Source organism: Ostrinia furnacalis, unplaced genomic scaffold (assembly GCF_004193835.3).
Source record: "Ostrinia furnacalis isolate ACB-3 unplaced genomic scaffold, ASM419383v2 OfSCF1409, whole genome shotgun sequence".
Taxonomy (NCBI): Eukaryota; Metazoa; Arthropoda; class Insecta; order Lepidoptera; family Crambidae; genus Ostrinia; species Ostrinia furnacalis.
Window position 1 is genome coordinate 878,456 of NW_021131648.1, and position 25,186 is coordinate 903,641.

The following is a 25,186-nucleotide window of genomic DNA, read 5'->3' on the forward strand; positions in this document are numbered from 1 at the left end:
TACAAATAATTCAGCCTTTACATTTGTACAGTGATAGTGATAAAGATAAAGATATTTTTATTTATCAGAACATGTGTGACAATACAGAAATAAATTTTTGGTGTTAGTAGATTTTGTTAGTATCAATAGTATACAATAGTGCTGAATAGTTTATTTGTTTAATATTACTACGGAAATGTGTGCATTTGTATGCCTCGAATAAATACATTTTGCGTAGTGCACATTCTGCGTCAGACCCCATTTCGCGTCACGTTCACATTGCGTCAGTCACGTCGCCTCACAGTCTCACCATCTATGTCCCAGCTGTAACGTTCCCATTCCTTCCAGAACATAAGCGACGAGAAGTTCGAGAAGCTGTTCGAAGCGCTGAAGACGAACACACACCTCGAGGTGCTGTCGCTCGTTAACGTCGGCCTCAACGACCGCACCGCACAGCTTCTGGCTGATGCACTGCAGGTAAGACCAGGCCTGTTCATCTCCGCGAGTTTACATCGAAAACAAAACACGCACGATGGCCCACCTACAGGATACTATTCGACAAGGCCTCACATACGAGCGAACATTGACTCACGCACGCGTATTCTTGTGTATGATGGAAGAAAATAAAGAAAATGGTGTACTAAATACTGTGCAGTATTTAACTGCCTAAATAATAATAAAAACACAGAATGTACTTTTTTAAGTAGTTAAAATTCCTCCGCCATTTTCCGCAGTTTGGCACCTCACGTCACATCATTTTACCGAAGTCAGTAAAGTATAGTCAGCCCTATAGCTTCGGCGCAGTGCCGATCACTGACGTTTGTCAACAAAATGGTGCTTGACTCTTGAGACAGGCTAAATTACACCATATTGTTAATGACATTGAGCATACATTTTTTTAAATACCTTCGCGAAGTAAAACTTCTGTACGTAGTACTTATTATTATTCTGTGGTAAGACTGAAGCACCGTCACCATAATAGCCCAGCGGTCGAAGTAGAACTTGAGTCTAACATCGGCAGACTGATGCATGTAAAGGAGACGATACACATGCCAGTATCTGTCAAGAGACTTCAAGAAAGTAAATCACACACCATTTGTTTACTTTTTTTAGTAGGATACATAGACGCAAACTGCATGTAAGTGTATTAAGTTACTTGCACAATGCAGATTGTTCCCTTTTACTGGCATGTGTATCGCAGCTGTTCTTTCCGGGATGCGTATTTCATACATTTCAGTTAGTTGCCGCTCCGCAAAAATACAACCCTGTCGTGTCGAAAAGATGGAACTTACACGATAAAAAGAGACTGCATGTTGTACAAGAATATTGGCTCTTAACTAAATTGCAATTATTACGCAGTGGTGGTACACGTTCCTTCTTTAAATTTGCATAGGATACTATATCGGTAGTTTCGCAGCACAGCAAACTGAATTGCACTTTATAGCGTAGTTGTTAAACACGTTATTTCTTTAAATGTGTTTAAGAAAATATACCGCAGATTCTTCGCACTATGCAAACTGAACTATACCTTATTACCTACCCATAAGAGTCATTATCCCTTGCAGGTGAACAGCACGCTTCGCGTGGTGAACGTGGAGACGAACTTCATCAGCCCGGGCGGCGTCGTGGCGCTCGTGCGCGCGCTGCTGCCCACCACCAGCGTCGAGGAGTTCCGCGCCTCCAACCAGGTACGATTATGGACTTTAATACAAGGCGATAGAGTTCATAATGAGGGCTATCGTTTTAGCGCTCACCAGTTAGCGCCACTGTAGAGTAAGGTCCTGTCACTTGCTAGTAGCGAAGACAGTGGCGCCAGCTTGTGAGCGCTAAAGTGGTAGGAGGACTATCGCATTTGCACTCATCAAGATGGCGCCACTGTAGAGTAAGGTCCTGTCAATCGCCAGGGGTGCCAACTGTTAAGTATAAACACGACAGCTCTCATTGCAAACAACTGCCTCTGTGGTCTTGTGGTAAGACCACCTGCTTCAGACGCAGAGGTCCCGGGTTCGATTCCCAGTGGGGGCAGATTTTTCTGTTCGGTTTGGTTGGTGGTAGGGCTTGTTTTAAGTCCGCCTGGCTAGCTACCACCATCTTACCTAAGTCTGTCACAGCGTGTCAGCGTCGAGGAGTTCCGCACCTCCAACCATGTAAGACGGTTGATTTTGGACTTTAATGTAAGGTGATAGGGTTCAAATTGGCTTGTAATGGTTCGCGTGGTGAACGTGGAGACGAACTTCATCAGCCCGGGCGGCGTCGTGGCGCTCGTGCGCGCGCTGCTGCCCGCCACCAGCGTCGAGGAGTTCCGCGCCTCCAACCAGGTGGGATTATGGACTTTAGGGCAAGGGAATAGGGTTTAAAATGGCTTGTTAGGGATGTTTCATTTTGACCTTATCACTGAGTGACAAGTTCCGCGCCTCCAACCATGTAAGACGGTTGATTATGGACTTTAAGACAAAGGGAATAGGGTTCAAAATGGCTTGTTGGGAATGTTTGATTTTTAGCACGGAGATAGGGTTCAAAATGACTTGTTGGAAATGTTTTATTTTGTACCTTATGACAAGGTGTTGAGTTTCAAAATGGCTCGCTGGGAACGTTTGATTTTGGACCTTATGACAGAGTGATAACAGAGTAAATACAAATGAGTAGGTTATCTTCATAGAAACGCACCGAGCACGGTGTGTATGTGAGCGCGCACGCACACACTGACAAAATTTTGCGTGGATTATCGGGGAGCCAGTAGTGGTTGATCAGTGCGTTTCTATGAAGATAACCTACTCATTTGTATCTACTCTGGTGATAAGTTCCGCGCCTCCAACCAGGTATGTGATGCAAGTTTGTTGTTTGATATTGGATTGAACTGTATAGCGTGGCAATATGGTTCAAAATGCGTGCGCGCTGCTGCCTAACATCAGCGTCGAGGAGTACCGCGCCTCCAACCAGGTACGGTGGTTGATTTTGGACTTTAATGTAAGGTGATAGGGTTCAAATTGGCTTGTAATGGTTCGCGTGGTGAACGTGGAGACGAACTTCATCAGCCCGGGCGGCGTCGTGGCGCTCGTGCGCGCGCTGCTGCCCGCCACCAGCGTCGAGGAGTTCCGCGCCTCCAACCAGGTGCGATTATGGACCTTAAGACAAGGTGATAGGGTTTAAAATTGCTTGTTGGGGATGTTACATTTGACCTTATGATAGAATGACAAGTTACGCGCCTCCAACCATGTAAGACGGTTGATTATGGACTTTAAGACAAAGGGAATAGGGTTCAAAATTGCTTGTTGGAGATGTTACATTTGACCTTATGGCAGAATGACAAGTTCCACGCCTCCAACCAGGTAGGATATTTGAATTTAGACAGTATGGCGTGACAATATGGTTCAAAATATGCGCGCGCTGCTGCCCACCACCAGCGTCGAGGAGTTCCGCGCCTCCAACCAGGTACGATGGTTGATTTTGGACTTTAAGACAGGGTGTTAGGGTTGAAAATTATTAGTAAGGTTGTTTGATTTCAGCATGAAAATGACTTGCACGGTTTGGTGGATTTTCAACCTCATTGCAACTGTGGTGTTACTGCTTTGTAAAGTTTAAAATTAGAGGCTGACTGAGACAGTTTCATGTGCTGCATCTTATTTTAGCACTGGACAAGCAAATTACAGTATGAGGATACTAAAAATGCTATTTAGCAGCGTAAAGGCGGCGATTCAGAAACAGAGACAAGTAACGGTCGCAGTCTTCTGTCTCGGTCTCTTGTCTCTGTCCCATCGGAAATCGCCAATTTCGGCTTATTCCACTATTCCCTATTGACAATCCCCGTCAACTGGAATTGAACGCCAATTGGAACTTATAAAATCAAAATAAAATCCTATTATAATGGGGATCAATGAACTTTTTGTTCACTAATCCCCGTTGACGGGGATTGTCAACGGGGAATAGTGGAATAAGACGCCAATTTCAATGCAGAAAATAACCGTATATTTTCGCCCGCAGCGGTCGCAAGTGCTCGGCAACAAGATCGAAATGGAGATCACGTCTCTGGTGGAACAGAACCCCACGCTCCTACGCCTCGGCCTGCACCTCGAGTACAGCGACGCGCGCCACCGCGTTGCCAGCCATCTGCAGCGCAACATCGACAGAAGTGAGTGTTGTAGAGTAGTAGGCTGTCGGCAACTTGACGTCCACCCACAAGGTGGACCGACGACCTGATAAAGGTAGCAGGAAGGCGCTGGATGCAGGCCGCTACCAACCGTGCGATGGAAGTCATTGGGGAGACCTATGTTCAGCAGTGGACGTCCTGTGGCTGAAATGATGATGATGATAAACTTGACGCGCGGGACCATAGATCACGTCCCTGGTGGAACAGAACAGAATCCCACGCTCCTGCACTTCGAGTATAGTATCATTTTAAAAATGATTTCAAATGTCATGTTGCCGATTCGTACACAAAATCCCGTTTTCAGATAAGTATAAGGCTCGTTTCACAAAGTGTTAGAGAGTGAATGAATAAGCTTTTGAATAATGAATGAATGAATGGACAGAGACTAATGATCAGGGTGGGTACTATTGAAAAGTTGAAGTTATATGTGGGTAGTAGGATTGATATAAAAAGAGGATTCACTTATAATATCTAAATGTTTGTTTTATTGATAAGATGATGTGTGAATGGAACGAATGATTCATATTTGAACTGAAGTGAAATTGTGATGATTTCTTTTTGTATTTTTGAAATACCGGGAAATATTTTTCATGCGATAGTGGAAAATGGGTGTCAATGGGACCACGCGTAGATGATACTAGTAGTTATTTTTACTTGGTTGTTTAATATTAGAATATTTAATTTAATGTGATAAGACTGACATTATTTTATATTTTACATTTTTTTGTAATTTTCTTTGTGTACTATGGCCTCTTAATACATTATTCTATGTATATTTTTTAGTATTTTATGAATTTGTTAAGGGACCATTTATTATTGTATGTTGAATCTTTTAGCGATTTATGTTTATTGCTCAAAGATTCAATCATGTATTTTTTTATTATATTCTTACATACATGTATGTCAGTATAAGCTTAAAATCATATCTCAAGATCATGTTTGTACACACATTGAGGAGCTTTCATGACGTCATCTGGCACTACGACATCACTGTGTATATTACTTCGCGCACATCAAATATAGTTATTATTTTTAAGTTCTGTAAGCCGAGACTATTTGGTTTCAGTTTTGTCAAATTAGACAACCCGTAGGTTACTTTTGCATTGAACTTGCTGTATTTTTTTGTAATTAATATTAGACTATCAAAGTAACTTTTTTTCGGCGACTATAATTTTATTGAAGCGTTAAATGTAGCGTGCTATAAAGTCATGCTAAAAGGATCGTTAATCTTTGCAATGCCAAATATTGCTCACATATTAGTGGCTCTTGTTTGTTGAACTTGACAGTAGATGAGTCCTTAAAATGTGCTAAAAATGTCTGGATTTTGGCACCTTCACGCACTATAAAATTTATCAAAGGTACCGTGACACAGACATTCAGGGAAGTCTACAGGGCAATGCCTAGGCACTTCAAAGGTTAAACGCGTAGAATACTGCCTTAGTCTCGACTTACCGTTCCACGTACCGCTGCTATAAGTGAAGTATGGCGCAGGTGTGCAGTCCGCGCGTCGCCGCGCCGCGCCGCGCCTCCACGCAGCTCGATAGTAAACACTTTGTTCACCCCATACCACTTGGAGACTGCGCGCTGGGTATACGAATATAATCTAACACTTATTAAGTTTCCGCGAGAAGTTGAATTTGATGACCTAAGATGACGCATTTTGAGATGAATGTCCCGAAATGCGTCATCTTAATAAAAAAGTCGCGTTTTCAAGAAAATTTGTCCAGTTTATGCCTCAAATGTTTGTCCCAAAATTACGTATACACAGAGCGTAGTATATCGAAACATGTCCGCGCCCTCACGTGCATCTATAACGCATCGGGCCATTTGGTTGGAACATCCTCGCTTATTAACGCCCACTAGACGGCTTGGATTAACGACACACCGCGCGAGGCCGTTTCAGAGATGCCACTGCAAACGTGTGAAACACAAGAACGGCTGCTAAACGAGTTAATCTAAGCCAGAGTCATTCAGAGATATAACAGAGACATCAATCGGGATAATTGAAATGTGTCAGATTGTCGAGTCCAAAAGCGGGCTAGCGCGTCGCTTAGCTTGCGGCTGCCGCGCGGCCGCCCGCCCGCCGTCGGCATCAGCGGAGATTTTTTCAACATGACCCCTCCCAGCGCCGAAGCCGTCACGCCCACCAAAGACGAACCGAAACCTGTGATCACGGAAACTGTCGAAGGGTCAGTGCTCGTACCGGCTAAGGAAGCCGAAATACCGAACGGAGAGAGACAGATACCGATTGACGTCGAAAAGCCGGCGGAGACGCCAGTTTCAGATGCCGTGTCTGATAGACCAGTAGAGAGTGTGCCGAGTGAGAAGCCTCTGGAGAACCCAGAGGTGGCGAGGATAGATGACTCGATCGTGCTGGCCCAGCGGCCGGACTATAGCCCCAACCCGCACTCGTGAGTAGCCGCCACGCCACTCACACGCCACGCGTGCCCCCAATACTTGTAGTTTTAGTGTTTACACACCGCTTGAATATTGTTTTGTGGGAGATAGTATTTATGGAGCAATATCGCGTAACAAACAATTTACATGTAATGCGTTTTACGTTTTCAACGAATGACGTAATTATTCACAATGACGCATCTAGAGGCAGTAGTCCCAAAAAGCGTCATCTCATATTGTAATCTAAACATTACAACATAAATAGTTATCACCAATCATAAGTTTGTTTTCAAAGTTTTTACACATAAAAACACGCAAACTACTTGATAGACAGTTTACCTAAAAATGCTATCTCTCCCAAAACTGTGTTCGAGCATACACAGGTCCGGTGCAACACGTGTGTTTGTGTATAGTCACAGTATTGTGTTGTTCAATTACAGTACGGAAAGACCTAACGCTGCGACTACAGTTCAGATTCTTTAACAACCTGCAAAAGGGCGCGCGTAGCCAATAGACTGTAAAGGTCAGGCCCCACTGGGCGCATTTTAGCACAGCCCTAACAACACTTCGCTTGAAAAGCTTATATTGTTAGTGATATTTTGAGTGGCAGACTGACTAACGGTGCAGTTTTATTTTCTATAGTCTGTGAACGTAACTAGAATTATTTATTAGCTTGTTCCCTATTCGTAAAATAATAATTTGATCAATAATGAAATAAATCATCAGTCAGAATTATTCGCTTTTAATTGGTAAATAAAGGCAATTTTGTACATTTTGTCAATTTGGAACAAGCTACAGCTATGCCCCATTCCTCTTAGATTCCCGATTTCTTTAGAATCATATGAAATCTCAATTTTCTGGCTTTTCATTAGCTACCCTTGCTTCTCTGAAATCTATCAATTTGGATTTTTTTAAATCCTTTTCCTATATTTTTTATAATAAACCTTAATATGGCCTTTTAGTATATCTCAAGCTCTAAAATTTTTAAGTTAACCTAGTTACGTTTGCAGATGTATTTTTTTTAATTAGTTTAGACTGAAACTCAATTTTATAAATTTTGAAATTTACATAAAACTGCACCAATAAAAATAAAAAAAGAAACAAAATTAAAGCGACGTGTTTTTTAGACTTTGGTAACACGTTTTACAATCTATTCTATCTTCGAATAATTCTGTCAAATTCTTGTCTATGAAATCTGCTCTCATTCTTACAACAAAATTCTTGTCGTACTCAACAAAAACTAATGTTTTGATGTGTAATTATATATTTTAACCGTTAACAATTTAATTTTTAGCCGAGAGGGGAGCGTAGAACCGAATGATAATATGTAGAATCGGCCACAGTTATCGGTAACGACCCAGTTTTATTTTGTAACGCAGTGCTGTAATATGATGGCCGTTGCGTTATTTTGCTATTAGTTTTTTTGCGGAAAATAACGTTATTTTTACAGCGAAGGCTTCTTAACCACAGCTTAGAGAGCGTTCGACTATTAATGGGTCCCAATTGTGACAGGATAGATACTGTTTGTGATACCTAAGTGTGCATTTATGCCCAGTGCTCCAACTGAGTAAAATAATTCTACCAAAAAACGATTAACTAAAGCATGTCCGAGTGATACTAACATTAATGCAAGGAATGAGCGTTTGAACTAAAAAACCACTGATGTGACCGTTAAATAATTAAGCATGATTTTCATTTTTGATCGTTATGTGATTTGTTAAATGTTAAGTTTTGAACCTTTATGAAATGTTTGATTTTACCCTATTTTACCTGAAATTTGACTGATATTCACAATTATTTGAACAAAATTCAATTCTAGATCAAACTATCGAGAAATGTACCACGACTGTTGTAAGAATAATTTGAAATCGAACAAACAGTTCAGCATTTTTTGGCCTTCAGCCAGCATTTCTTATAACATTCCATATAGTGAATATCAGTGATTCTCGTTGTATGTATACAATCCCTTGACGTTTTTCGGTGTGTGTGCATTGCAGTACGCCAGCAGCGCCGGAGCCAGAACAACGCTTAGAGCCCTGAACTATTGTGAGTGGTAAGTGACATATCGATCATTCAAAATTCACAATCGATTTGACATAATTGGCTCATTTAGTCTTAGAAGAACGCATTCAAAATTCATAATCGATTTGACATCTTTTCGACACCATTGGCTCGATTAATGCTAGAAAATTGGTCATGTTTGCTTCATAGTTTCGTTCTAATTGGCATTCAGTTTTTTTTTAGTAACCGAAGAATTGAAAAATATAGAATTTGTTTTTGTTCTTAATTAATTTTTGTTAAAAATATTAAAAAAGATATTTACAAAATGCAATTTCTACCTAACAATTTCTGCAGCTGCAAAGTTCTAAATAATTTTAATCCTATATTGTATAGAAACTTTGTTTTTGCATAACATGCATGCTTTATGACCCACTGTGTTCATCCATTGTATAGCCCGACCAGGAACATAAAAACCCTCGCCATGTTGCGGAAATCTAATGGTACTAATTTCTTTTAATGGCAACAATAACTAAAAACTTCATTGACATGTCACATTGCATGTCAGTCTATTGCTGTCAAAGTGTAAACAAACTTTATTTTAAATGTGCGCAATTGATTTTGTGAATGAAATTGCTAAAATCTTTTTATAGTCGTGAAAGAAAAATGGTTCACTATGTGTTAAAGTATTTGTCGAAGAGAAATACCAAGGGTTCGGACAATATTTTCATTGAATAATGTTTCCAACAAAGGTTGTCAAATTGACTGACATGTTTATCGTATAGTACAGTCCACTATGAAAATTAGCTGTGGTTTGTTTCAACTACCTATTTTAAAGTTTTTTGTCACTTTCTAAGTGTTGAATTTTATGGAATTGGGAAAGAAGTACCGAGTTTGAAGCGTTCATGAGCAGACATTGCAGTTGAATATTCAAGTTCTGAATTTGATTATTGATGAATAATAAAATAAATCCTACTAGCTCGATTGATGGTTTCATTTAATTTATTTAAACCAGGTTACCTATAATAATATGTTTTCGTTAATTTATGAAAATATTAAATTAGCCCGTAATCCTGAATCCTGATACATAAAGTTAGCCTATTAATTTAACACAGGTACGACTGTACTCAGTGTTGCACTATCAAATGCAATTGAGGCGCCTCTATGCCAGGGTTTTTATGTTCCCGGTCAGGCTATAAATAAGTCCTGCATATTGCGATTACCCACTGCACTTTTATGCACATTCGACATTACATCAACGTAACTGCTGCACTGCTAAAGTCGCTCTTATTTCAATCAAAATAAGGACGATCTGTGTGCTTAGTGCGAGTTTACATTAAACATCATCGCTAGCGAGTGCGTCAAAAAATCTGAGAAGTTTTTAGTTCTTGAAAATATCGGCTAGGGACGCTGTACAATCTATTATACATTTAGGCTGAGTTGCACCAACTTACTTTGACCGTAACTTTAACAATAAACGGTGCTTTTAGTATGGAGTTTGACAGATTTTTGACGTTTGTTAATGTCAAAATAAGATGGTGCAACTCAGCCTTAATGTCATTTTTTTACGCAGTCGCTAGCTATATCGTTTAATGTAAACTCGCACTCAGCACACTAACAATCTTTACGAGTGATGTGCTGTTGGATGTGCATAAACTTTAACTAGGCACTACACTTCTCTTTACCAGAAATCTATTTCTAATATTTTTTCAGGAATGAGAACAGATTAACAAATCATTAATATTTCCATTTCAGCTTCGCAGAACATTAATCTTCGCTTTTAGTTTTAATATCGCTATTATTTAATATGTTTTCATAAAAAATACTCTTTTTCTTTGTCAATAGTGTCTTCTTTTAAATCTTCTTTGTTTTGTTTTTTTTTTACTGTATTTTTTGTTAAATTTTTTAGGGATTTAGGCGTAACTTTCAATAATGTAATGTTTTAGTCGCTTTATTGTGTATAAACTGCTTATTTGCTTCAATAATATTGTATAGAGTGTATTAATGAGTTTTTGACAATTTGCAGTGCGAATTTAAGTTTTGTAGCTATTCTAAACAAAGATAATTATGTGTTTATATTTTTTATTGTATTATAAGTAATGAGCCAATTTTACAAGTAAAGTCAATGACAATTGTGCCTCTGTTGAAATTGATATACCAACTCGATAACCAATATCATCAATCGAATGATCGATTGAGCACTATCTTGATTAAGTAGGTACTTATAAAAAACCAAAACAGTTTTGGAATAATCTTAACCTTTTAGATAGAGTTCCGTTTATCTGCTGTGGCTTCAACAATGAAAATGTATGAACGCAACTTATAGAAGTTTTGAGCTATGTAAAGCCCGGTCTGTGAGCACGTAGAATTTTGTCCAATGACCCCTAGCTACCCATCCTTATCGCTCGCGCGTAATTATATTGCTGTCGCGACTGTGCGACGGGCGCCCGCAGTGAGTGTGCGAGCGCGATAGCAACATAATTACGCGCGAGCGATAAGGATGGGTAGCTTGGGGTCATTGGACAAAACTCTACGTGCTCACAGACCAGACTATAGGTGAACATCACGGGCTGGTAAAATTGACTTTACTTGTTATCCAAATACCATCCCTATGCATCTTGTAACACAGTCGTGTTTCCCGCAGGCGGTCGCGTCCGGCGCTTGACGCAGTTCACGCGAAGCCGCAGCTACGTCGTGGGCTGGATCCCTTAGGCCGCGCCTGGCGTTTGTGATCGTGTAATGTGCCGCTTGAGAGCCCTAGTCAAGCTCTGTAAGGTACAAACGGGACTAATGTTGCCTTAAAAACTATATTGCTACCTTATTGCCTTAAAACAGATATTTCCACTGTATTTGGAACTTTATTGATTTAAAACGATGAAAACGAGACTTAAACCGGGCATTGCCACCATATTTTAAACCACATTTGGCTTAAAATAATAGCGACTTGACTTGTTATGCCTTTTCAATGGAAAGGAGGTGTACACTCGCGCTTATGCGCGATGATCTAAACACCTAGCTAGATGATCTAATGGTAACTGAGTTTTATTAACCAATCATTTTGTGAGTTTCTATTATCAATATGACACGTAGTTACTCCATAAATTATTCCAACTAGAAATTTTAATCTCCGAGATCTGTCACTATGGTTGCTAGAGTCCATTTAAGATAAGACCGTGAAATAATTTCTAAAATCTACGACGAATTGACCACAGCATAAACATTTACTTCGATGGCAAGATTTGTAAGGATCATATTAGTCTCGTTGTACCTTTATGAGACTGGCCGTTCGTATTTTTGTAATGTTTCTAATCTGTATTGCCTTCGTTAATTTTTTTATATCTAGCACTCTACTGTATTATGCTCCCTACAACCATCAACGTAATTAAAATTAAGAGAAATTACAAATGTCGCAACATTTTACCAACATTTGCGAAGTCATACAGATTAGAAATGTTATTGCTAATTTTAAACTTCCTTACATAGGTGTAACGTTTATATTAGCTTAATGTGCTACCTTTAGAAGCTGGTAAGGCTTATGTAACCTGGACAATTTTGTAAGTTTGCAGCACACCAACGAAAAATGTAAGCTCAAATTTTATACAGTTTAGCTTTTGTAAAGTACCATTAGATGCGACATGTATCAAGTTTATATTGACTCGAACTGCAAAATGTTTCTAAATAAGTACAATTATTATATCTTATTCGAATTTTGTATTACAAAATTATCAATGCATTTGTGGCAAATTTTATATTCAGCATTTTATGCGATGTTTTATTACACCATCACAAATACCTAGGCACAGAGTGTATGTGTGTTTGCTAAGTGTGGGTCTGTGTGAAGACAAGAATTGGAATTTTATACACAAAAACATAAATGAAAGTTATGGCTATTGGTGGCAGGACCACCATTATTTTTTTCGAAGGCAATGACGTCATTTTGACATAAATTACTTTGAACTTTTCACATAGTGAACTAAATTGATCGTGGAATTAATGTATTGTTCAATTCTTGTCGAGGTTGGTTGGAGACTGAACGTTTTTTAATATTAATTTTTATTCTAGTGTGCTAATGAAATCGTATTAATTTTACTCATAATTTGTAATATATTTTATAAATGTGCACATTCCATTAATGCAAAACATGCTTCTTTAGTTTTCGTGTTTTTATTTGCTCTATTTATTTATTCAAATATTTGGTTGTAGTTTTTAAAAACTTTACGCTTATGTCTCTGTTGGGTAAAGGTGTATTTATATTGCTGCATGGCGTGGTGTATACGAACATTTTGAATGATACAGTAGCGACATGCGCAAGCGTCGGCCTGTCATGTTCAAACGTGGCACACACAGGCCACGCCTCCTCACGTAATGCGAATACACCTTTATTCGCGAAACAATTAGAAATCGATTTATGTATACTGAATCAAAATCTTGATTTCAAGACAGAAACAAGGAAGTAATGTTCTGCGTCAATGGAGTAGTAACGTTAACTTTAAATTTTCAATAAAGCACCAGGTTTGAGACGCGGTTGTATTTGTGCCTAGCTTCAGCGCATTTGCATCCAGTCACACTGAGGAGCAACGCAACCTCTTGCTTTCTTGAAAGTAAAAAAATATATTTGCTTATCTTTAAATGTAACTTTATGTATATTTGATAGTGAATCTACTGGGGGAAGTAAGTGTCCATAACATTGTGATAAAACATCATGTTTTTCCATTTAAAAAATACTGCTTCGATTTTTTTTTCGTCTGTAGTTTCAATAAGAGAGATTATTTGTATATGATTTTAGTTTTTTTAATGTAATATTCGTTTATCGTGAAGATTTACGAAATTAAATTTAAATTATATAATTTTATCTTAATAATAGATTTATTTATGTTGATATTCGGTTCAGGAGCATTTTGGTCCAACGAAAACCTTGACTAGTAGAGTCGCAGTTCTGTAGTTTGTGACAAATGTAAAAAATAAATAAAGTACATAAACGAAACGCTACCGATTTTCATTTATTCTATTTGCGTGTAATCTCTAGAATTAATAAACCGATTTTGAAAATATCAGTAGAAGTGTACCTAATGAAGACGCGGGCAAAAGTTTGAAATAAAACGGACAATTCAAGCACACAACTTTATTTTTGCTGGATATGTGAATTCGATAACATTCTAATGTATTTCTTATAGTGCATTCACACCAAAGTAACTTTTTGTAGAGCTACATCTTGTAGGTAAATAGAAAACAACAATGGAATAGGTTCTTAAGAGTTCTGTTTATTTAGTGCCTAATAATAAACAGTCGTAATAACCTTTAGCCTTTAGTCGTAACAATTTTTTGCCACAAAAATTTCCAGTAGTTTTGTTATAAGATGTTTGAGATAATATCCATACAAGCTGTTTTTTATTGTTACAAAAGTTGGTTTCTATTTGTTATTGGCATACAATGAGCCACATAAAAAGTGAGGCGTAGTACCATGTACGGAGTGACGTACTTAGAAGTTGTAGAAAATCACTTCCAAAATGTTGCACCACAAAAAGAAACTACTTATTAGCATTACGCATAGTTTTCTAAATTAATTATTAGATATTATTGTCATATCATGGAAGACAATTTTCGATAAAACTATGAAACTGAATGGAAAAATGAAAATGAAATTAAAATTATAAAATTTATTTTACAACCAAACAACGATAATAAATTTAAAATAAAACGTGAAATCACATTTCAAACTAATGAGATAAATGTCAGTACGGCAAAACACGGCACATCAAGATTACATACATGTAGGGTCCTATGTAAAGCCCGGTCTGTGAGCACGTAAAATTTAGTCCAATGACCCCAAGCTACCCATCCTTACCCGGCTGTGAGCACATAGACAAAATTCTACGTGCTCACAGCCGGGCTTTATATCCCATGTGGTTTTAATAAAGACCAATTTGCAACAATAGTTTGATGTGCTGTGTGGTCGACTGTACTTTGATAAATCCAATTTAATAATATCAATATAATAGCAAATTCATGATATTATAACATCTATACAAGCATTTATAAATGAGCAAAAAATTTTTATCTAGATTTACACTTTCGTATAACATGAACTATCGTAGATATCCGTGATTTAAATATTAACATAAATGTTTTATTACAATTTTTGTAAGTATTGCCACTGGTAAAATTAAAATCATATTAACTTATAATACACAACACACTGCATTAATATCGTGTCAGATCACTGCAAAATATATAAATACAACTTTGATAACAGGCACAATAGATACTTGTTTTTAAATTATTGTTTTCGTAGTGTGCAATGCTTAGTTATTGAATTAATTGGAATCATTTATTAAACAACCAAAATAAGTACTTCAATCAAAAGCGATTAACATTAATCAATTGTAGCAACAAAAACGTTACGCCTATTTTATTTTAGCATAATTACAATAATAATATCTAACACTAACGACTAAATTAACGACAAAAGCTTACAAAAACAATATTATAAACACAATGTTGCTGTAAAACGAATCTAGAGTTGAGGATAATTTCCACACCTTGTTGTAATCATTGCGACTTTTATGTAGTTTCATAAGTATAGCCTGACCAGGAACATAAAAACCCTGGCATAGAGGCGCGTCAATTGCATTTGATAGTGCAACACTGAGTGCAGTCGTACCTGTGTTAAATTAATAGGCTAACTTTATGTATCATGATTCAGGATTACGGGCTAATTTGATATTTTCATAAATTAACGAAAAAATATTATTATAGGTAACTTGGTTTAAATAAATTAAATGAAACCATCAATTGAGCTAGTAGGATTTATTTTATTATTCATCAATAATCAAATTCAGAACTTGAATATTCAACTGCAATGTCTGCTCATGAACGCTTCAAACTCGGTACTTCTTTCCCAATTCCATAAAATTCAACACTTAGTAAGTGACTTTAAAATAGGTAGTTGAAACAAACCACAGCTAATTTTCATAGTGGACTGTACTATACGATAAACATGTCAGTCAATTTGACAACCTTTGTTGGAAACATTATTCAATGAAAATATTGTCCGAACCCTTGGTATTTCTCTTCGACAAATACTTTAACACATTGTGAACCCCTTTTCTTTCACCACTATAAAAAGATTTTAGCAATTTCATTCACAAAATCAATTGCGCACATTTAAAATAGTTTACACTTTGACAGCAATAGACTGACATGCAAGGTGACATGTCAATGAAGTTTTCAGTTACTGTTGCCATTAAAAGAAATTAGTACCATTAGTTTTCCGCAACATGGCGAGGGTTTTTATGTTCCTGGTCAGGCTATAGAGTCACCTTTTTTTTATGCATAACATGTCAGGTATTTGACCACAATCGCACCTGATGTTAAGTGGGATGCAGTCTAGGATGGTACATATCTGCCCTGTAAGTGCTTATTCACTCTCGCCCGACTTCAAATAGTTCATGACGACACCCAAAGTGGGTAAAAAGTTGACAACAATCTTATTTTAAGTATCTTGCGAACTCTTTTACTACTTTGGGTGGAAAAAATTCACACTGACTCTATACCTAGATATGCTGACTTATCGCCTCAGAGCAGCGTAGACAACAAACCTGAAAATTCGTGCTTCTTATGGTACCTAATGTAATATGGTACCTACTCAATGTGACGTTTCACAATTTGTCGAGCGTCAAGCTTACACACACTGTAATTAGGTCCATTTTAGACTGACACAAATGAAAGCATTTCACTCGTTAAGTAATACAAGTAAATCTATGGACAGGCAAATATCGCATCTCTGACTTGACGCAATTCTGCCAACCGCTAGATACAATCTGACGGTACGCCTTATAAGTACGTTTATGCCTAGTTACTTTAAAACCATACGATGGAATGTTAACCTATCAATGTGACTTTGGTTACTTAATATTGTATCACTTAATTATCCTGCTACAAAATGGCACCAAAATAATATTTCACAAATTTAAGTGTAAGTACTAGCGATCTGTGTAAGAACATGTTAGGAAAAACACTTAAACAGTGGGTGAACCGATCCAGATGAAAATATTTCCTTTAATTTCATCTTTTTGACAAATCTGCTTCGAGATTTAAAATATAAAAAACACATATTTTCCTTTAGAATTAATACCATTATGGTTATCTCTGAAAATGTTTTTGATTGGCAATGGATTTATACTGACTGCATTGGGTGATAAGATAGAAAGTTTATTCACTGTCAAGTTTTTCCGAACCTGTCTCTTACACTCTTTATAAATTATGTAAAACCAAGAAATGATACACAACTTGTTTTACTCATTCAAAGCATTGTCTTTTAAGCTTACACACACCGTAATTACAAAAATAAAGCATTTAAAATAAAATAAGTTACATAGAATTTTACTAGAGATCATCCTGAACCTTTTAGAAAATTACTACACCAATGAAATAAGTGAAGTTATGACATCTAATTGATTTCCAATTAATGTTTATAGAGTAATAGAACCGAAGATCAATTTTTCACTATCTTATTATACTTTGTAGATCTTTAGATCCCTCAAGTAACGATCAATCATAATTTTTTTTTCTTAATGTTTTAGTATCATGAGAATAAATAATATGACAAATAATGATTCGTGTAAAATCAATTAACTAACAAATTACACAATACACATGTTAAACAGTACAATGAGAAGTTTACACATTAAGAAAAATCTTGTAACAACAAACATCTACAGAAAAACACTTTAACAAGTGAAAATTAGCTACGGAATTTCCAACATTGTGAACTTATTATTATCCAAGGATCCTGGCACCCGGTTATCTACTGACAATCATATTCCAATTTACATTTTTATTATTATGTTAATATGAAACTTGACTATCGGCTGTCAATATCTGAATATATTTGTAACACAATTTTTGAGCGTGTAATGTGTCTCGCAATATTTTTTGCGGACAGAAGTCTATGCCTCATGTTATTCTACATTGTTCATTCGAGAGAAAATAAACAAACATTTGGACCCAATGCTTTTAGTGAAAAACCAAACAATAAACCACCATTGAGGTTGAATTTTAAATTTTTAACTGGAGTTCAAATACGAATGTTTCAAGCCTTGTAACTTTGACTGCTTTAATTAAAAAGAATCCTTAATCTATACTTCTTTATGACATGACAAACGAGTACCGGCAATATTGCAATTTGGTCGTAATCTCATATCTTTACACATAATAATATGAGTCTTTGTTACTAAACTTGCACATTATTTACCCGGCCGTAGGATGGGGCTAATCTACCATAATCTGATTTCAAAGAGGTATTTAAGTTAATACTAACCTCTAATATTATGCTAGAAGAAATGATTCAAGCGAAACGAAGTTTTGAGGGTAGTTTAAATGTTGTTTGGGAGGGTGTCGTCGTGCTGTTTGTCTCGCCGCCAGCTCAAGAGGTCGTCGAGGAGCGCTTCTAAGTAAGGGTTGCCGCCCAGTGCTGCCACCTATGTATAAAATTAACTTTTGGTTAATGACTTTTCTAAGATAACTTTTGATTTCGATATTTGTGTAGCTAGGCAGGACAGCAATGGGTTGGTGGTTGAGTGCTTAGTATACAGATATTTTACCGATTAGACCAGCGGTAGTACTTTGACGTTTTTGTGGGATTGATGCAGATGTTATGGTGCACTAAACATTATCGGTTCGAGCCCAAACATACTCTTTTTGCACTAGAAATGCTGTCAGATGTATTTGTAAGCGCAGCGTGGGGCTGACGTTGACGAAAACAACGTTTGCTTTGAGACTAACATTAACACTATCCTTAAATAAATAAATAAAATAAAATAAACACCTTCTCTGCCGGTAGTGTTGATACAAGGCAGTATCCAGTCACCGGTGGTCTACAGTTCTACACGACAGAATAAGTGTTAAGAGCTTATTAACCCCTTCTAATTCAGAGCGAGGGAGCAACCTCGATTCGGGCGGGCAGTGTATGACCGGTCGTTGCGGAAATTCGTAGGGGGAAGTTTTTGTCCGGCAGTGGACGAAATTCGATTGGAACGATGAGCTTTTTTTTTAATTGTGTTGAGCGGCTATTTTAGTTCAATAAAGTCCTAGTATCACTGCGACCGTTATCGATCTGTGATCGTCGCTATTTTCCTTACAGTTCGATGAGGGGCCTTTAATTTCTAGAGACAAAAAGTAACTAAAATTATACCCCCTTACTAATAAAACTTACACGCTCGTTGATCAGTGTTTTAAAGTGACGTTTAGTATGAAAATGTCATTTTAAAACAGTAATAAGGGGCCATCCATAAAGTACGTCACACGAATTTCATGATTTTTTGACCCCTCCCCCGTCCTTGTCACAGGTGGTCACATTTCTGAGACCCCCCCCTCCCTAGTGTGACGTCACATGTTTTGCAATTTCACATCGAAAAATTATGAAATTAACAAAAAAATAGCAACAAATAGAAACAATAAAATCACGCGCGAGGTACGGTGCATTTGGCGGCATTATAGGCCAGTAGAATTAGATTTTAAATCTGAAATAATTCCTACAAAAGATTTTATTGATTTAATGGCTTCATTGGTTGCCCATTAAAACTCTCCTAGGTTTTCGACTTCGACGGAGTTGTGCTTAAGTGGTGGGGGTATATTTTAGTTTAATTTATATTTCAAATTACGCGATTAGTAAGTACCTCTAGAAATGTGATGTCACGAAACTTAGGACCCCTCCCACCCCTTGTCACACCATGTCACACTTTGTTGACCCCCTCCCCCCCTCTTTACGTGTGACGTACTTTATGGATGACCCCTAAACAACTGTGTAATTTTTTATTAGTAAGGGGGTTAGTGTATTACGTCTTACCTCAGCCCTAGCCTGTGCATCGAGCTCGGTGAGCGTATCACGGGTGTACGCAAAACTGCCCAGTCGTTCTAGAAGCGATATGCAGTATCGCTTCACTTCTACATCGCGAGTCCGCTGGCGGAGTATATCTGGTATGGTTCAGGAAACATATCTTGATGAACATAAATGGATCAATATCCTTTAACATAATTTTACAGGGCTTGTCTCAAACTAAACAATGCTTGAACTGTGGGTATTAGACAACAGATGACCTTTTTAAAATAATTAAACACTTTTTGTGACATTAAACATAAGTAGGTACTCTATAGTCTGGTCTGTGAGCACGTAGAATTTTGTCCAATGACCCCAAGCTACCCATCCTTATCGCTCGCGCGTAATTATATTGCTGTCGCGACTGTGCGACGGGCGCCCTCAGTGAGTGTGCGAGCGCGACAGCAACATAATTACGCGCGAGCGATAAGGATGGGTAGCTTGGGGTCATTAGACAAAATTCTACGTGCTCACAGACCGGGCTTTAGTATAAAAAACGTTTGCAACATTCATGTATCACGTTTAATGTTTGTACTGTGCGGGGACCAAACTCACAATCTCTGGTATGTGAATCACTAGACTTGTCTAGCCATTTGTAGTTGTACATTTAAATCAGATTTTCCACTAGAAAAAAATAAGTCCTAACAGTGTCAGACTCAATGAGCCCCATAGGCGTCTGATAGTTGAATGAAGCATGGAATATTATAAAATCGAGGATAAACAGGACAATAGGGTTTTGACCTTTATTTATAACGAACGTCCTTTTTAGATTGAAGATCTACTTTAAAATACGTTTACAAGTGTTGAGCGTACCAAATTTTCTTGCCAAAATTAGCATAGTACAATGAAACGTTATTCCAATTGTATTACTAACTGTGAAAAATTCATTATCTTGTTACCCAATTAACCACACGCTTATGTAGTTGTTAGTTCACTTTTGGTTGTTATCGAATTTTAACTTCGAACTCCTATATTCTATCTTCTTCTGATTAATTTTCGTTGCGGGTCAGTGACAGTTTAACTTTCCCCCGGGACAAACTTGACCTGCACTGGTTGTGTTTTTATTGGCGGTCAAGCTGTAGATCCTGGCTACACAGGAGTTGCAGCGGTGGGAACGAGAGGTCCCGTTTTCTTTTGGTTATATTTTTAAAAGGATACGAAGCACTTGGTTGTCGCCCTTCTGGTTCCTTATGGCGTGGATGATGGGGAAACTGAATTTGCCTTCAGTCAGATCCTCGCAGTAACTTTTGTTCTCTGAGTACTGAAACAAGATGGAGTTATTAGAAAAGATATCAATAATACACACAATATGTTTGTTCATTGGATAGGTACTGTAAAATCGAAACCAAAATTGTTGTTTTTTTACAAATTGATTCTTGGCGATATAATCAGATGCAATAATAATAAAGACATTGTTATGTTAAACTAAGTAGTCTATCAAGGCGGAGCAGAGCGGAGAAATGTCTTGAATAACCAATCAAATCTCCAATCTCCGCTACGCCTCGGTGGAAACCGAGCTTTAGGTTTTTAACACGAAATGATGACGCTCAAGTATCCAATCTGCATTCAAAAACAAAAGTAATTTAAAATTCAAATATTATTTTGAATTTCAGAAAAAAGTGTATTACGAAGTTTGAAGCGTTGAACTTGGGTAGGTACACAACTATTGACTCCACATTTACGTATATCGTAACCCGAGAAAAGAAAATGAACCTTGTTTTTAGTGATTACAATACAATTATCGTCAATGTTTAACATAAATAGGTATTGTTTTTCATTAAATTTACAACATTTAGAAATTTCATGCACAAGTAGACAGTAATTGTAGTCCTCTGTCAACTTTCTAGTTGTGCAGGTGCTTTTAATGGAAAAGTACTGAATGATTTGCGTGTCTCCTTGTGAAGAAAGCGCGTGTTCATTTTAACAATAAATATTTTTCATGTCTTCATTCATATTAAATAGGTAGGTACATAGGGTATGTGCAAGTGGCGGTTACACTGGACCGCAAAGAAAAATGGTCGGTTAGAAAATCTTCTATATCTTCAAAAGTACCTGGTTTTATGAAACAAAACATACTGAAGAAAATACAATATAAAAAGCTTGAATTAATTTAGTATTTATTTCATAAAGCTAGGTCAGGTACTTTTGAAGATATTGATTTTCTAACCGACCCATTTTCTTTGTCGTCCAGTGTAAATAATACATCAATAATTTAGATACATCTGCAATTTCATAGAAAATGCTTGTGATCATCACACTAAAATTTGCCCTCGGCGGTATTTAAATCCGCAACATGCTGCGTACTATAAGTACCTATCAGTCCAATCATAGATCATTATTCAACTACTACGTCAGCCGTTAGACAGTCAGTGTTTAAATTAAATAAATTACTACCTTACTAAATTACATATTCAACCTTTTTACCCCGTTATAAAAACAAAAACCCTGTTAAGGATTACAAAGTGGTTAAATTAAATACTTGCGCACTACATTTTAAACTTTTTTACCTTGAAATAAGAGTTAAACATACCTCTTGTAAGCATAAGTTGCAGTAGTCATCCCTTATCTGGAAGTACAAGCCGAAGATGGCCGCCAACCGGCTAAAGTCAGACTTGTTGTCGCTAAACAGCTGCATCAGTCTTATGGCAAGCATGAAAAGCCCGCCGGTTTCTGAAAAAAGTACTTTTTTAATACCTCAGCTAAGTTAATCGAAGTAAGATATTATGCATATTTTATTTTATATTATTTTGTTTTATATCTTAACTTCTTGTAGCATTAAATTGCCTGACTTGTGTGTTCTCAAACCCCAAAGTAAAGACCTTCTTGTAAAAACTAAAAGGCTACTGCGACACAAGCTATGCTTAGTGCAGAAGCCGCTAGTCATAAGAATACTCTGTAGTACATTGATTTAATGGTTTTATTTAGAAACTACAATCATTTGCGACATATTCTTATTTTTCTTCGTTAAAATTTTAAATTATAGATTCAAAAAACCTTATTTTTACTTGCATACCTATAATGAGACGAAACGGCGACAAAATCACTATGACATGATTAAAATTAAGCAACTTTTCTGATTCATTTATTAACAATTTTTCGTTTTTCTCGAACGTTTGATAGCGTCGAAAAAATACAAAAAGATAAGCGAAACAAACGACGAGGATAAATGTTTCAAAATTGAAATCAATGCAGTTTTAATAACGAGTTTAAGGCTGAGTTGCATCTTACTTTAAATTTAACAAACGTCAAAAATCTGTCAAACTCCATACAAAAGGAACCGGTTATTGTTACAGTTACGATTAACTTACTTTTGATGGTCATTTCCTTGTACTCCTCTTCAGACGGACATTGGAAGTTGTCCCTCCAGTAGATTTCTAGACCTTGCCCTCTGTGCAGTTCCAATAATTGCTCGGTATACACCACAGTGGCCTGAAACGAAAGCTAATTGGCAGTGTCCATAATAGGGATGTTATAAATAATAATAAATAAATCTTTGGACAATTTCACACAGCGCCAGCTAGCCCCAAAGTAAGCAACTTAATGCTTGTGTTATGGGTGCTAACTTAACGGATATACTACTTATATACTTTTTTTTTTTAAATACATACATATTATACATAGTCACTCCCAGACCCGTCACAGAAATTAAAATTCATCATTTCAATTTCTGCCCGGCCGGGAATCGAACCCGGGACCTCTCGGCATAGTAGTCCGTTCTGAACCACTACACCAAACGGCCGACTGTTATGGATATGTAGTTTCGGTTACGGATAGAGAAATAATATACCGGTTTCGGTTACGGTTACGGATATTTTTTTATTTCGGATATCGGTTACGGATATCCATAACATCCCTGGTCTAAACATCGAATAAAAAGTAATAAAAAAATTAAAATTGATACTAGATGGCATTATAAACGTAAATCAGGCTGTTATGCATTTACATATACCTAATGCTATACAAAAAACAATTTACACTGCCTACATCCGAAACTATCCAAAACTTTTGAATCGGTTACGGTTTCGGATATTTTTTTTATTTCGGATATCCGAAAGTTTCGGTTACGGTTACGGATATCCATAACATCCCTGGTCCATAACAAACTCGGCTAATTAGAGAGCGGCAGATAAACCAATTATGGCAAATTTTCCTTGTGAATGACGCAAATTGATGATGTACAACTGTGATTTTTTATTTCGTTTAAAAGCATGCGAATGCGTAAATTAACTGTTAATAGTTAATGAAGAATAATGTACCTAGCACGGTTATGGGTTTAGAAATAAATATAACTAATTGCCACGCAAGTAATATACTCTCATAAATAAATAAATAATGAGAAAAGGATTCCTCAATAAAAAAGAGTTCATTGAAGTAATTAACTTAATGTATGGTAATAAACAGCTTTAATAGGAAAACGACATGTAAGCAGACCTCTCACTCAGTGGACCGATGACCAGCAGGGGTTACTTATTAGGCCTTGCTCAGACAGCGACTGTCGAGCGGTTCTTGAGCAGTTCTCATATATTTTTTAATCAAACCGAGATCGGGCGGCGAAAAAATCTGAATCCTCAAACATCGCGTTTTTAGAAGCACCCACAAACCGCGCGGTTCTCGTTGCCTGAACTAGGCAAGAGTGTTGTTGGTGGAAACGGTCGTAGTCAGTCACTAGTAAGTTCCTTACCAAAGGATTCCCTAATTTCAGGTTCTTCTCCAAAGCTATATGATCATGACTTATCAAGGAAATCGAACAATCGAGTCCCTAAGGGCATATTTTCAGCACTTGGGTGATATTTACACGTAGTTGAAAACAAGCATCAGTCACTAGTCAGTTCCTTACCAAAGGATGACCCAACTCCAGGCTCTTCTCCAAAGCTATGACCATGACGTAGTTAGCTGCGTTGATTGTGCTAGCCACGCCGTAGATGGAATGGGCCACTGGGATACCCCGCCGGAGGATGGAATTGTCTTGTATGTCGTCGATGCTAAAAAAATTGAAACATTATTTAACTTGCTCTCTGAGGTCGGTATATCCGGACTATACTCGTAAAAAGTCCCTCTTCCAGGTATACATAATTCATAAGATGGATATAATTTTTGCGGATAGAAGAATGAGTGAAGCTCAAAAGATCCTAATGGGTCCACCAGTCCAGGCGCATTACGTTGTGGTGTGGGTCCGTATAAGATAAAATAAATCTGCTCTCTAATCCTCCTAAAGGCCCGCTTTCCACCAAGGCAGAGCGGAGAGAAGTAGAAACAATGAAATGTGATTGGTTATTCAAAAACTTGTCCGCTCCGCTCTGGTGGATACCAGGCCTATAGGCACGAGGAAAAAGGTATCTTCTGGGCAAGCTCACTTCATCATAGATCACATGGGCGAGATTATATCAAGAAGCAAGCCAGGGTGGCCACTATTATAGGCCTTATACAAAAGCTCAAAGTTGCACAACGTGCTATGGAGAAGGCTATGCTCGCTGTTTCTTTACGAGATCGAATTGGAAATGAGGAGATCCGTAAACGAACTAAAGTCGCTGACATAGCCAGACGGATTAGCAAGCTGAAGTGTCAATGGGCAGGGCACATCGTACGCAGAACTGACGGCCGATGGGGCAGTAAGGTTCTGGAGTGGAGGCCGCGTACCGGAAAACACAGCGTGGGACGTTCACCCACAAGGTGGACCGACGACGTCATAAAGGTAGCAGGAAGGCGCTGGACGCAGGCCGCTACCAACCGGGCAACATGGAAAGCATTGTGGGAGGCCTATGTTCAGCAGTGGACGTCCTATGGCTGAA

At 37.6% G+C, this 25,186-nt stretch overlaps 2 protein-coding genes across 10 annotated transcripts in view; one reads left to right on the top strand and one right to left on the bottom strand.

The window, feature by feature from the left end:
* The window catches only part of tmod (tropomodulin), a 111,358-nt gene extending 97,868 nt beyond the window's left edge, over positions 1–13,490 (top strand). For 5 of the 9 annotated variants that reach the window (XM_028304214.1, XM_028304212.1, XM_028304215.1 and 2 more), the window contains exons 7-12: positions 328–456; positions 1,545–1,667; positions 3,961–4,108; positions 6,144–6,537; positions 8,521–8,576; positions 11,166–13,490. In XM_028304214.1, the coding sequence (XP_028160015.1) occupies positions 328–456; positions 1,545–1,667; positions 3,961–4,108; positions 6,144–6,537; positions 8,521–8,563 (837 nt within the window). In that variant the 3' untranslated portion in view covers positions 8,564–8,576; positions 11,166–13,490. Of the gene's footprint in view, positions 1–327; positions 457–1,544; positions 1,668–3,960; positions 4,109–6,143; positions 6,538–6,963; positions 7,047–7,817; positions 7,873–8,520; positions 8,577–11,165 lie in introns of all 9 variants that reach the window. The other 4 variants (XM_028304220.1, XM_028304213.1, XM_028304219.1 and 1 more) reach the window with 4 other exon arrangements.
* Positions 13,491–17,092: 3,602 nt separating this feature from the next.
* On the bottom strand, positions 17,093–24,373 carry LOC114352593 (geranylgeranyl pyrophosphate synthase quemao). Its single transcript, XM_028304247.1, has 6 exons — positions 24,235–24,373; positions 22,706–22,826; positions 21,928–22,067; positions 20,556–20,658; positions 19,368–19,495; positions 17,093–18,000 (listed from the first exon to the last, which is right to left on the bottom strand). The coding sequence occupies exons 1-6, from the start codon at positions 24,277–24,279 to the stop codon at positions 17,896–17,898; spliced, it is 642 nt and encodes a 213-aa protein (XP_028160048.1). The 5' UTR covers positions 24,280–24,373; the 3' UTR covers positions 17,093–17,895.
* Positions 24,374–25,186: the final 813 nt, after the last annotated feature.